The sequence below is a fragment of the Erinaceus europaeus genome, chromosome 1 (assembly GCF_950295315.1).
Source record: "Erinaceus europaeus chromosome 1, mEriEur2.1, whole genome shotgun sequence".
In the NCBI taxonomy this organism is placed as follows: Eukaryota; Metazoa; Chordata; class Mammalia; order Eulipotyphla; family Erinaceidae; genus Erinaceus; species Erinaceus europaeus.
Window position 1 is genome coordinate 22,141,607 of NC_080162.1, and position 12,343 is coordinate 22,153,949.

Here is a 12,343-nt window from a genome sequence, read left to right on the forward strand (position 1 = left end):
CAATGCCTGGACCCTGTCTCTGTGGAGATGCCTGCGGTGGCCGTGGCCTTTGGCTTCCCTCGGAGGAAGACCTCATTTGGTGTGTGAGGGATGGAGTGTGTCAGGGGTGCTGGTGTGTCTGTGTGGGTGTCTGCATGTTCCTTGATGACAGAGGTGAGCACCGACAACCTCCTTGTCTTGGCTGCCAACTTGCTGTTCAATCTTGAACAAATCTCGGTCTCTTTTTTCATTTTTTTTCTTTCTTTTTCCTTTTGTTGCCCTTGTTGTTTTATTGTTGTAGTTATTATTGTTATTGATGTCGTCGTTAGATAGGACAGAGAAAAATGGAGAGAGGAGGGAATGACAGAGAGGGGGAGAGAAAGACAGACACCTGCAGACCTGCTTTACCACCTGTGAAGCGACTCCCCTGCAGGTGGGGAGCCGGGGGCTCAAACTGGGATCCTTACGCGGGTCCTTGCGCTTCATGCCACATGCTCTTAACCCACTGCACTACCGCCCAACTCCTGGTCTCTCTTTTTTCTTTGCCTCCAGGGTTATCACCAGAGCTCAGCTACGAACCCACCACTCCCAGCAGCCATTTTTTCTTTTTTAGACAGGATTGAGAGAGATAGAGAGAGGGGGAGAGAAAGATAGACACCTGCAGACCTGCTTCACTGCTCGTGAAGTGTCCTCCCTGCAGGTGGGGAACACAGGCTTGAACCTGGGTCTCTGTGCTTGGTAATATGTGCACTTAAATGAGTGCTCTACTGCCTGGCCTCTCTTGGACAAATCTCTCTCTGTCTCTTTTATAATTAAAAAAGAATTTAGGGGGTGGGAAATTAAAATAAAAGAATTAAAAATTATTTATTAATGAGAAAGATAGGAGAAGAGAAAGAAAGAACCAGACATCACTCTGGAACATGTGCTGCCAGAGATTGAACTCAGAACCTCATGCATGAGAGTCTAATGCTTTATCCATTGTGCCACCTCCCAGACTACTAAAAAATAATTTTTTTAAAAAGATAGATAGTGGAGTCGGGCAGTAGCACAGAGGGTTAAGCACACATGATGCGAAGCACAAAAGCACAAGGACCGGCATAAGGATCCCGGTTAGAGGCCCTGGCTCCCCACCTGCAGGGGAGTCGCTTCACAGGTGGTGAAGCAGGTCTGCAGGTGTCTATCTTTGTCTCCCCCTCTCTGTCTTCCCCTCCTCTCTCCATTTCTGTCTGTCCTATCCAACAACGACGACATCAATAACAACAACAATAATAACCACAACAATAAAAGACAATAAGGGCAACAAAAGGGAAATAAATAAAGAAATGTAAAAAATTTAAAAAAAGATAGATAGATAGATAGATAGATAGATAGGGACTGAGGCCCCAGCAAAGAAGCTTCCTTGAGTACAGTGGGTACCAGGCACATGGCAAAACAGTGCACTATCCAAGTGAGCTATTTTTCTTTTCTTTCTTTCTTCTTTCTTTCTTTCTTTCTCTCATCCCTCCTTCTTTCTTTCCTTTTTAATGCTTCTTAAAATTTATTTTGGATAGAGACAGAGAAATTAAGAAGAGGATATATATAGAGTGAGAGAGAGAGAGAGAGAGAGAGAGAGAAAGAGAGAGAGAAAGAGAGACCTGCAACCCTACTTCACCACTTGTGAAGTTTTTCTTCCTGCAGGTGAAGACCAGGGGCTTGAACCTGAGTCCTTGTGCACTGTAATGTGTGGGCTCAACCAGGTGTGCCACTATCCAGTCCCCCCTCCCAACAGATATTTTTCTAGCCCAGGCAACACCATTCCCCCCCCCCTCTTTACTAGGGGGTTCGTGGTTTTACAGTACAGTTGTTGACACACAGCTGCAATTTCTCCTCTTCCCATGAGGGCGCTGTCCCCCAGCCTAGGCCTTTCACCACCATCATGCACCAGGACCCCAGTGTCCCTCCATCCCCTCCTGTCCCTGCCTTCCCCGGAGCCCTTCTTTGGTGAAACATAGCACACCCAGCCCAAGTTTCACCTTCTGTTTTCCGTGAACTGTCCTTGCTTCTTTGAGGTTCCATCTGTGAGTGAGATCATCTAACATTCATTCTCTTTCTGGCTTATTTTTACTCAGCATGATACTTTCAAGTTTTGTTTTGGACAGATCTCTTATCTCTCTGGACCTTTGGCTCCTTATCTGTCTCCCAGAGCTAAACACTCTTACTCTATTATAGACTCAGCTGATGTTTCCACAGAAAACTGGTGGTGATTGTAGGAGGTTGCCTTGTTTAATTTGCATCTCGTACGTGTGTGTGTGTGTGTGTGTGTGTGTGTGTGTGTGTGTGTGTGTTTGTTTGTGTGTGTGTCTGGTCTGTCCGTCCGTCTATCGTGTGTGTGTGTGTGTGTCTGGTCTGTCCGTCTGTCTATCTGTCCTTGTCTCCTCTGAGTGACTCTCACATCCTGGGCTTTGCTGGGCCTGGGAGAGAGGCAGGGTGGACAGTGATGTTGGTCAAAAAAGCAGGGCCTCCTTTCTGACCCCACCTCCTCCAGAATGGTGGATGGAAGTGGGCCAACATCATGACCTCTTTCTCTGAGTAGGTCCCCACCAAGGAGTTTCTGGGACCCATCGCTGATGCCTTTCCTGGTCTCCCCTCTTCAGGCGACTCCCAGCCTCCTGCAGCTTCAAGACACCCCTGGGCATCCCCCTGCGCTCCTCTTCAACTGCCAGACAGGGGTGGGCAGGACCAACCTGGGCATGGTTTTGGGAACCCTCATTCTATTTCACCACCATGGGACTGCCTTGAGGTCCGAGTAAGTGGTCTTAGGGCCCACCTTTCCCAAGATAAAGGTCACAGCAGGAGCCCATAACCAGAGCTGGAAATGGGGCTTCTGGGGCTCCTTTCTGGGCTGGCCACAGACTTGCTGGATGACCTAGAGGAATTCATTTTGATCTTTCTGCGCTTCAGCTTTCCTGGGAGGGGGGGTTTGGGAGATGTCTCTTGCCTCCTACTGCCTGACTTGGCAGGGGGCTGTGGAGCCTGTGGGTTAGTGCCCTCCGTAGCCACATGGACAGGGGAGGGTTGTAGTCAGGACATCCTGGAGGCCACTGGGAGCATTGATGATGCGAGCACCCGCTTCTTGTCAGGGCTGCGCCCCCACAGGGCAAGCCGCTGCCCATGGAGCAACTCCAGCTGATCCAGAGCTTTCTCCTCATGGTGCCCCAAGGCAGGAAGATCGTGGAGGAGGTGAGAGGGGCTGGGCAAGCATCCGAGGGCAGGGCTGCATATCACTCCTCCGTGGTGGCTTTGCTCCTCCCACAAAGCCCTCCCAGTTCTTGGCTGGTCATTCTCCTTCCCTCTTCTCTGTCTCTTACCATCTCCCCACGGCTCTCTCTTCCCCCCACCTGTGACCAGGTGGACAGAGCCATTGCTGCCTGTGCAGAGCTGCACGACCTGAAGGAAGTGGCCCTGGAGAACCAGAGGAAGTTGGCAGGACCCCTGGTGGAGAGCTCAGCCCAGGTCAGATGGGACGCTTCTGCCTCCACTCAGGCCCCACAGCCTGGTTTTGTGAGGCCTGGGGCTGACTTCTTGCAGGCTGACTTTTCCTGGTGGCTTCTCCCAGGAGAAGAGCAGAATGCAGAATAAAGGGAGAGGGAGGAGCTGCAGGAAGGACAGACAGATGAGAGAAGGGTGGGCGTGGGGGTGGGGGTTAGTCTCCTTGGCCAGGTCCCCTTGGCTTCAGAATAAACAGGATGGAGGAAGGGGCTGCTGGCAGGGTGCCAGAGTTTCCTGGAGCTGGATATTCCCCAGACTCCCCCCTACAAATAAGGCCTCGGTGTTTCTCTGGACAGGCTGTGGTTCCGCCCAGCCCACTGCTCCTGGAAGCATGCTGGGCTCTGGGTTGTCTCTCCCACTCCAGAGAGAAAGGGCCTGCTTGACAGTGTTTGCTCACAGTTCATGGAAAGAATCTAAAGCCTGCAAATCCCGTTGCTTCCTTACCATTTAAAAATGCCTTTTAACAGTAGTACAATGTAACAAAAGATTTGAGAAATGAGAGGAGGGAACAAGTTCATCCGTAATCCCAGCACAGCTGTTGTGAGGGTTGGGGATGATTGTGTGTTTTGTGACATCTTTGTGTGCTGTGTGCCAGTGTGTGGTGTGTGTCTGCGTCCTGCTTGCTCTGTTTTTTTTTTTTTTTTTTTTGCCTCCAGGGTTATTGCTGGGGCTCGGTGCCAGCACTATGAATCCACTGCTCCTGGAGGCCATTTTTTCCCGTTTGTTACCCTTGTTGTTTATTGTTGTTGTTATTGCTGTCGTTGGATAGGAGAGAGAGAAATCAAGGAAGAGGGGAAGACAGAGAGGGGGAGAGAAAGACAGACACCTGCAGACCTGTTTCACCGATTGTGAAGTGACCCCCCTGCAGGTGGGGAGCTGGGGGTTTGAACCAGGATCCTTAAGCTGGTCCTTGTGCTTCGCACCATGTGTGCTTAACCTGCTGCCCTACTGCCCGGCCCCCACTCTGCTTTTTTTCCTTTTTTTAAGAATTTATTTATTTGTTCATAAGAAAGATAGGTGGAGAGAGATAGATAGATAGAGAGAGAGAGAGAGAGAGAGAGAACTCCAGACATCACTCTGGGACATGTGTTCCCAGGGATCGAACTCTCATGGTTGAGAGTCCAGTGCTTTATCTGCTGTACCGCCACCTCCTAGGCCACCTGCCTGCTCTGTTTACCCTCACCTTTCTGGGGTCACAGCTGGTACCTGCCATTGCTGTTCTTGAGACTTTGACTGGCTAGGTGTTGCCAGCCCAGTGTGTGGGTCAGTCATCACTGGTTAAGAGAGTGGCCTGTAGCCCCCTGCCTGGGCTCTGATCCTAACCCTGCCACCTACAGGTCTGCATGTGGACACCCACCCTGTCTCCCCACTTGTACAGTGGGACCACTGCTAGTCACTGCCCTACAAGGACGCTGTGAGGTTAGGTGAGCTGTTTTGCATGGAGCACTGAGGAGGAAGCTTGACAAAGTGCAGGTGTTCTTGAAGTGTCACCGACCATGATGTACTCCACAGGCCCCTTCTCACTGCGGAGTGGAGTGGCTTCCGTTTCTCGTCAGTATAAACACTTCCACATTAAGCAGAGTCCTGGAAGTCAGACTTGCATGTGTTGAGATTCTTTTCCTCCCATAGAGGTTGGCAAACTCTTGCCCATGGGCCAAACACGTCATATAAACGGTCTTAGTAACTAAGTGTCCTTGTCCCACAGCCCTGCCCCGGTGCAGTGGCAGAGCCGAGCAATTGCCAGAGACCTTGGTGTGTGTGAGCCGAGGCTACCGCCTGACCCCTTAGAGAAAGCTGGCCAACCCCAGGCTTCAATCCCTACAGACAGGATTGAATTCCGTCAAAGGGCATGAACTTGACTTCTGGTCTTAAAATCTCTCTTGCTCTCCAGAGGGTGGTACTGATCCAACAGGAAAACCTTAGGCCTGAAGGTTCAGACAAGGACCTTTGGAGGCTTTCTGTCTGACAGGTGGACTTGGGCCAGGATACTTATTTGGGGAGCCAGCTCTGCTTGTTGTCAGCAATGTGACTTTTTGAACAAGTTGCTTCATTTTTCCAAATGAACTTTCCCTTTTCTGTAGTCGGGTTATAATAAAGGTCCCCTTGGAACACTGTTGTGAGGGTCTCTTTGCCTCCTGGTGGAAGGGTCACAGTTTTATTTATTTACTTATTTATGAGAGAGGGAGAGAGAGAGACAGAGAGAGGAAAAGAGAGAAGGAGGAGGAGGAAGAAGCAGAGGAGGAGGAAGGAGAATAAGCAGAGCATAGCACTGGTACATGTACCATCAGGAACTGAACTCAGGTCCTCATGCTTGAGAGTTCACCCCTTTATTCACTATACCACCGCCTGGCCACGGGGCTCACCGTTCTTAAGTGACAATGTCTGGCTTGGGGGAGTGTTCCTTTACATGCTGTTTGACTCTGAGAGTTCACTGTGCAAAGGGGGGTGCCCCCGTCTCTGGGTTCAAAGCTGGTGGGGGAAGCGGCCCCGGCACCCAGAATTCCTATTCCTGGTTGCCATCACGAATAGTTTTCTTGCACCATGATGAACTGTAGCAGGTGGTGTAGATGGTCACTGGGGGGGAGGTGTAGGTTTGACTCTTGCCCTGCCGGGGATGGGAGAGCCGATCCGGAGTGGCCTAAGCCTTCTTAGCCGTCTCATCCTTCATGCTGCCCTTTTCAGGGAAGCGTCAATCAGCACAGTGTCCAGCAGAGGGCGATGCAGAGCCTGGAGCGATATTTCTACCTGATCCTGTTTAATTATTATCTCCACGAGCAGGTGGGACTGGGGAGTGAGCAGAGTCATGCTCCATTTTCTGGGGACCCCTTCTGCTCCCCCCCCCCATGATGGCATGGGAGTAACAGGGACCCTAGTGAAGCTGGGGGCTGGGGAGGAAAATGATGACTGTGTGTGAGTAAATATATATATTACAAGGGAAGGGCAGTTTGGGGGAGACCAGAAGATACCCAGATAGAGAAGTGGCCCCTTAACAGGTCTGTCCAGCAAAGGGAGGCCCCACTTCCCTCTGTTTCTTAATCCACGCCATTTGGGCCTGGAAGCACGTCACTTTATGTCCTCTCTGCCCTCCCACTCACACCTGCCCTGGATCATGATGCATGTCTCAGGGCTCCCCCACAGGGCAGGCAGTGGGAGCCTGGGTGAGCCTGCGTCCCTGAACTCCTGTCTCTCTGCCTTGGACCATAGTACCCGCTGGCCTTCGCGCTCAGTTTCAGCCGCTGGCTGTGTGTCCACGCCGAGCTGTACCGTCTCCCTGTGACACTGAGCTCAGCGGGGCCTGTGGCCCCTGGAGACCTCCTGGCCAAGGCCTCCCTGGTGAGTGTGTCTGCCTAGGGGTGGGGCAAGAACTGACCCTGTGAACCCCCGATTCCAGTGGGGCTCAGTTAAGCATTGACCTATAAGGGGGCAAAAGGGTGGCAGTCTATTGGGTGCTAGATCCTCCCGTAGATGAAATTGGGGATGTTCTCTGTCCCCAAATCTGGCTACTGCTCTGGTACCTTCTCATTCTGAAACCCAAGAGGTCTGGGTAGGTGTAGAGAACAGATTCTTTTTTTTTTTTTCTGCCTCCAGGGTTTTTGCTGGGGCTTGGTGCCTGCACTATGAATCCATTGCTCCTGGAGGCTGTTTTTCCCATTTTTGTTGCCTTTATTATTGTTATTGCTATTGTTGCTGGATAGGACAGGGAGAAATGGAGAGAGGAGGGAAAGACAGATAGGGGGAGAGAAAGATAGACACCTGCAGACCTGCTTCACCGCTTGTGAAGCAACCCCCCTGCAGGTGGGGATCCTGGGGCTTGAACTAGGGTCCCTACGCCATGTGCCCTTAACCCTCTGCGCTACTGCCTGGCCCCTGCAGATTCTAATAATACTGCTTTGAGCTTCTCAGCTCTGAGCCTCAGCTACCCCATCTGGAGGCTGGGTACCCCTCCTCCTCTGCTTGTCAGGGCATTGCTGAAGCATCTGGTGTGCAGAAGTGCCTTGGAAACTGTGCTGTGCTGGTCGCTTGGGCTCGACTCTGTCCACAGACTTGCTGCTTTCCCCGCAGGGGCCAGATGACCTCGTCTCTGCAGATGCGCTTGGCACCCTCAGAGAGATGGATGTGGCCAACTTCCGGCGCGTGCCCCGCATGTCCATCTATGGCACCGCCCAGCCCAGCGCCAAGGTGACCATGGCGGGGGGGGGGTTCTTGGGACACCTCGTGGGTGGGGGGAGTGCACACACTGACCACCACCCTGGCTCCCTCCTCCCCTCTAGGCCCTGGGGACCATTCTGGCCTACCTGACAGACGCCAAGAGGAAGCTGCGGCAGGTGGTGTGGGTGAACCTGAGGGAAGAGGCGGTGCTGGAGTGTGATGGGCACACCCACAGCCTGCAGCATCCAGGGCCCCCGCTGGCCTCTGAGCAGCTGGAGGTGAGGCCCTCCTGTCTTCCGCACACCCCTCCTGCCTTGGAGACATTCTTGGGATTGGCCTGGGAGGGTCTTCAGGGTCCCAGCTCCTACTATACAGACGGAGAGACAGCCCTGAGAGTGACTTGAGCTGACTCAGAACTCTCACTTTGACCACTCCCCTGACTTCATGTCTGCTGACGACGGGAAGCTTGGGAAGGGCAGGGATGGACCCCACCCCAAGACTGCTCTTGACCAGAGCAGGCTCTGCTCGTTCAATACTGGTGGGGAGGCCATGCCTCAGTGGCCGGTGTCCTCTGCTCGTTCAATACTGGCGGGGAGGCCATGCCTCAGTGGCCGGTGTCCTCTGCTCGTTCAATACTGGTGGGGAGGCCATGCCTCAGTGGCTGGTGTCCTCTGCTCGTTCAATACTGGCGGGGAGGCCATGCCTCAGTGGCCGGTGTCCTCTGCTCGTTCAATACTGGTGGGGAGGCCATGCCTCAGTGGCCGGTGTCCTCTGTCCCACCCTCCCCTAGAACCTGGAGACCCAGCTGAAGACCCACCTGAACATGCTTCCCCCAGGTGCGGAGGGCCCACGCACGCACAGGTTCCAGACGTGCCTCACCATGCGGGAGGTCTTCAGCCAGCACCGTGGGGCCTGCCCTGGCCTCACCTATCACCGCATCCCCATGCCTGACTTCTGTGCCCCCCGAGAGGAGGTGAGGGGACTGGGCAGGCTGAGGCCTCTGGGGAGCCCTTCCTCTCTGACCTGATTACCAGCTCTAGGATCTGCTCCCCCCGGGGACTGGGAGTTTGCTCTGCAAGATTTCGGCCTTGGCCCAGGCAGTCTGTCCGAATCCCTGCCAAGCTTCCTGTTTGCATGTGTGTGTCCATGTGCTTACTGCGTGTTGTAGAGGTGTGCGTGGGTGCTGAGCATGTCCTTGGTGTTACTGGCGTAGAGGTGTCTTGAGGAAGTGAATTTGGAGTGGGTGTGAGTGTCCCTGTGGACTGCATGTGTGTAGTGTCTGTGTGTTGTGGATTCTTAACACACATCTTGGCTTTACTGGGGTGTGTGTGCCCCCCCCCCCCCCACTTTGTGTGCATGCCATTGACCTTACCTGCTTCTTTCTTTCTTTCTGTTTTTTTTTTTTTTTTTTTCCCTTTTTTCCTCCAGGGTTATTGCTGGGGCTTGGTGCCTGCACTGTGAATCCACTGCTGGCGGCCATCTCCTTCCATTGTTATTGTTGTTGCTGTTGTTGTTGCTGCTGCTGCTGCTGCTGTTGTTGGATAGGACAGAGAGAAATTGAGAGAGGGAGGGGGAGACAGAAAGAGGGAGAGAAAGACAGCTGCAGACCTGTTTTTCTGCTTGCACAGTGACCTCCCTGCAGGTGGGGAGCTGGGGCCTTGAATCAGGATCCTTGCGCTGGTCCTTGTGCTTCACACTATGTGCACTTAACCTGGTGTGCTACCATTTGGCTTTCTACCTACTTTTCCTTAACATTTATTTATTTGATAGGACAGAGAGAAATTGCTAGGGAAGGGGTTGAGAAAGAGAGACAGAGAGACGTCTGCAGTACTGCTCCACTGCTTGTGAAAGCTACCCCCTGCGGGTGGGAACTGGGACTTTGAACCTTGTTGGTTCTTGCGGGTCATGTGTGTGTTCAACCTGGTGTGCCACCGCCCAGCCCAGTGTTGTTTTGGGGGAGTTGTGTAGTGTGTGCCTGTGAGAGTAGTGTGTGTACTTGCGGGTCTCTTATTTTATTTGTTTTTATTTTTGCTTTTTTTGCCCTTGTTGTTTTTTATTGTTGTTGTAGTTATTATTGTTGTTGTTGATGTCATTGTTAGATAGAAATGGAGAGAGGAGGGGAAGACAGAGGGGGAGAGAAAGACAGACACCTGCAGACCTGCTTCACCGCCTGTGAAGCGACTCCCCTGCAGGTGGGGAGCCGGACTCGAACCGGGATCCTTACGCTGGTCCTTAAGCTTGGCGCCACCTACGCTTAACCCGCTGTGCTACCTTCCAACTCCCAACAGGTCTCTTATTTTTAAGGTCATGGCATACTGGGTGGGATTGCTGTGATTGGCTGGTTGTTGTGGTGACGTGTCTGTTAGGGCTGTGTGTCTGTGCATCATCCGCTGTGCGTCTGTGCATCATCCACGGTGTGGGATGTTGACTGAGCTTGTTTCCTGCTCGCTTAGCCCCATGGGCCTGGTTGCTTGGAGTTTGCTGCCCTCTGGTGGCCATGAGTTGCAGTAACAGACTAATGACGACCCTGCTCTCCCACTGGGACGGGGGTTGGGCTCTGCTTCTTGGACCAAAAGGGGGTGAAGGTGGAAGGGTAATCCATGTGCAGACCTGGGGGCACCGCAAACAGGATTGTGTGTGTGTGTATATTATGCTTGCTGGATGGTGGGCAGCACAGTCCCTGGGATGTGTGTGTGTGTGTGGGGGGGGCTGAGGCCTGTATATTGGGGCACAGCTGTTTACACACCTGCAGCCTTGTGTGTACCCCCAGTTCACTGAGTAGCCACACACCAGGTGGGACACCTGGCCCGGGGTGGGGGGAACCCAGCCACGGCAGCTGCTGTGTTGCCATCTGGAGGATGAACTGCCTCGAGAGCCCCCACAGACTCAGCTTGGTCTCCCCATGCAGGATTTTGACTGGCTTCTGCAGGCGCTGCGGACAGCTCTCACCAAGGACCCGGGCGCTGGCTTTGTGTTCAGCTGCCTCAGTGGCCGGGGCAGGACCACCACTGCCATGGTGCTGGCTGTGCTCGCAGTCTGGCACATCCAGGTGAGCATAGCCTCTCCAGAGAGGATGGGGTCATCGGGGGCAGAGTGGGCACTGGCTGTGACAGGACAGGAGTGTGTGTGTGTGTGTGGGGGGGGGCATGTGGAGATGGCACCTGGTATGGTCTTGGAGGCTCCTTCCCCAATCCTGTGCAGAGAATGGATGGGGTTGGTAGAGCTCTGTCAAGGCGCATGTGTGTCCTGGGGAGAGGTCCTCCCCATTCCAGCAGCTGTCCCCACCCCCAGGGCTTCCCCGAGATGGGCGAAGAGGAGCTTGTGAGCGTACCTGATGCTAAGTTCACCAAGGGCGAGTTTGAGGTGAGCATGTCCTGTGGGGACCCGGGTGGGGAAGTGGAACACCTGGGTCAGGGGAGAGGGTGAGTCCTGCTGGTGGGCCCAGGGGCAGCTTCTGCCTGCTGAGGTTAGTGCTCTCCACATCCCAGGCCACAGGGAAGCAAAGGAAGGCAAGGGCTGTCTTGGCTTTGGGCCCCTGGCAGGTGGCCACTGGAGGTGGAGCGGGATGGCTCCTCCCTTCACCTCACCTGCTGAGCCGTCTCCCTGACCCTCTGGGCTTAGATTTTGAGAAACTCACTCTTTTTCTTTTCTTTTTTTAATTTTTGATATATTTTATTTATTAATGGGAAAGGAGGAGAGAGAGAGAGAGAAAGAAAGAACCAGACATCATTCTGGTACATGTGCTGCCGGGGATTGAACTTAGGACCTCGTGCTTGAGAGTTCAGTGCTTTACCCGCTGCGCCACCTCTTGGACCACAGAAACTCATTTTTTTCCTACAGCAATGGCAACATTTTGTGTTGCTGTGAGCAAAGCACAGGGTTCCTTGCTAATCCTTGCTTCCTGACATTCTAGGGGGTATGAAACACTTCGCAGTGTGACTCAGATTTGAATTTTCCTGATGGCTAGTGGTGTCGAGGATGGTTTCCTGTGCTTACCAGCATTGCCGTGTCTTCTCTGGAGAAATGTCTTTCAAGTCTTTACCTATTTTGATTTGGTTGCTGTTGAGATGTGGGAATTCCTTATTTGTTCTAGCTATCAGTCTCTGAGATATCTAGAGTTTGCAAATGTTTGCTCCCATTCTTATTTCTTTCTTTCTTCTTTATTTATTATTATTATTATTATTATTAATTATCTTACCAGAGCACTGCTCAGCTCTGGTTTTTGGTGGTGCAGGGGATTGAACCTGGGACTTTGGAGCCTCAGGCATTAGAGTCTCTTTGCATAACCATTATGCTACCTCCCCCGCCCAACTGTTTGTTCCTATTCTATAAGTTGCCTTTTTAGAAAAGATTTGTTTGTTTTACTAATTTATAAATAGCCAGAAAAACAGGAACAAGAGCATCATTCAGGGACTAAACTCAGGACAGCCGTGTAGAGAGAACTGCACTAGATTCGTGTGTCCATCTCCTCTCCCTGGGTGGGTGTGCAGAGGACACCTTCTGGGTGGAAAGCTCTGACTTGGGTGGGGGCGTTGCTGAGGGAGTGCCTTGCTTGTTGGTGGTGGCAGATGTGAAGCGAGTGGGTGGCTAGGCAGGTGGCTGTGGGCTGGGGCCATGCAGCTGCGGGGCAGTGATCTGAGCGCGAACACCTCCTTTAGGAAGGCAGTGAAGCCGTGGGCAAGGCTGG

General features: G+C 52.8%; 1 protein-coding gene across 6 annotated transcripts in view; it reads left to right on the top strand.

Moving 5' to 3' along the window:
- Positions 1–12,343, top strand: part of PALD1 (phosphatase domain containing paladin 1) — a 91,501-nt gene that overhangs the window by 59,857 nt on the left and 19,301 nt on the right. For 4 of the 6 annotated variants that reach the window (XM_060200244.1, XM_060200111.1, XM_060199925.1 and 1 more), the window contains 10 exons: positions 2,613–2,764; positions 3,099–3,198; positions 3,367–3,471; positions 6,190–6,285; positions 6,712–6,840; positions 7,570–7,686; positions 7,779–7,934; positions 8,447–8,629; positions 10,565–10,705; positions 10,948–11,019. In XM_060200244.1, the coding sequence (XP_060056227.1) occupies positions 2,613–2,764; positions 3,099–3,198; positions 3,367–3,471; positions 6,190–6,285; positions 6,712–6,840; positions 7,570–7,686; positions 7,779–7,934; positions 8,447–8,629; positions 10,565–10,705; positions 10,948–11,019 (1,251 nt within the window). The remainder of the gene's footprint in view (positions 1–2,612; positions 2,765–3,098; positions 3,199–3,366; positions 3,472–6,189; positions 6,286–6,711; positions 6,841–7,569; positions 7,687–7,778; positions 7,935–8,446; positions 8,630–10,564; positions 10,706–10,947; positions 11,020–12,343) is intronic. The other 2 variants (XM_060200055.1, XM_060200174.1) reach the window with 2 other exon arrangements.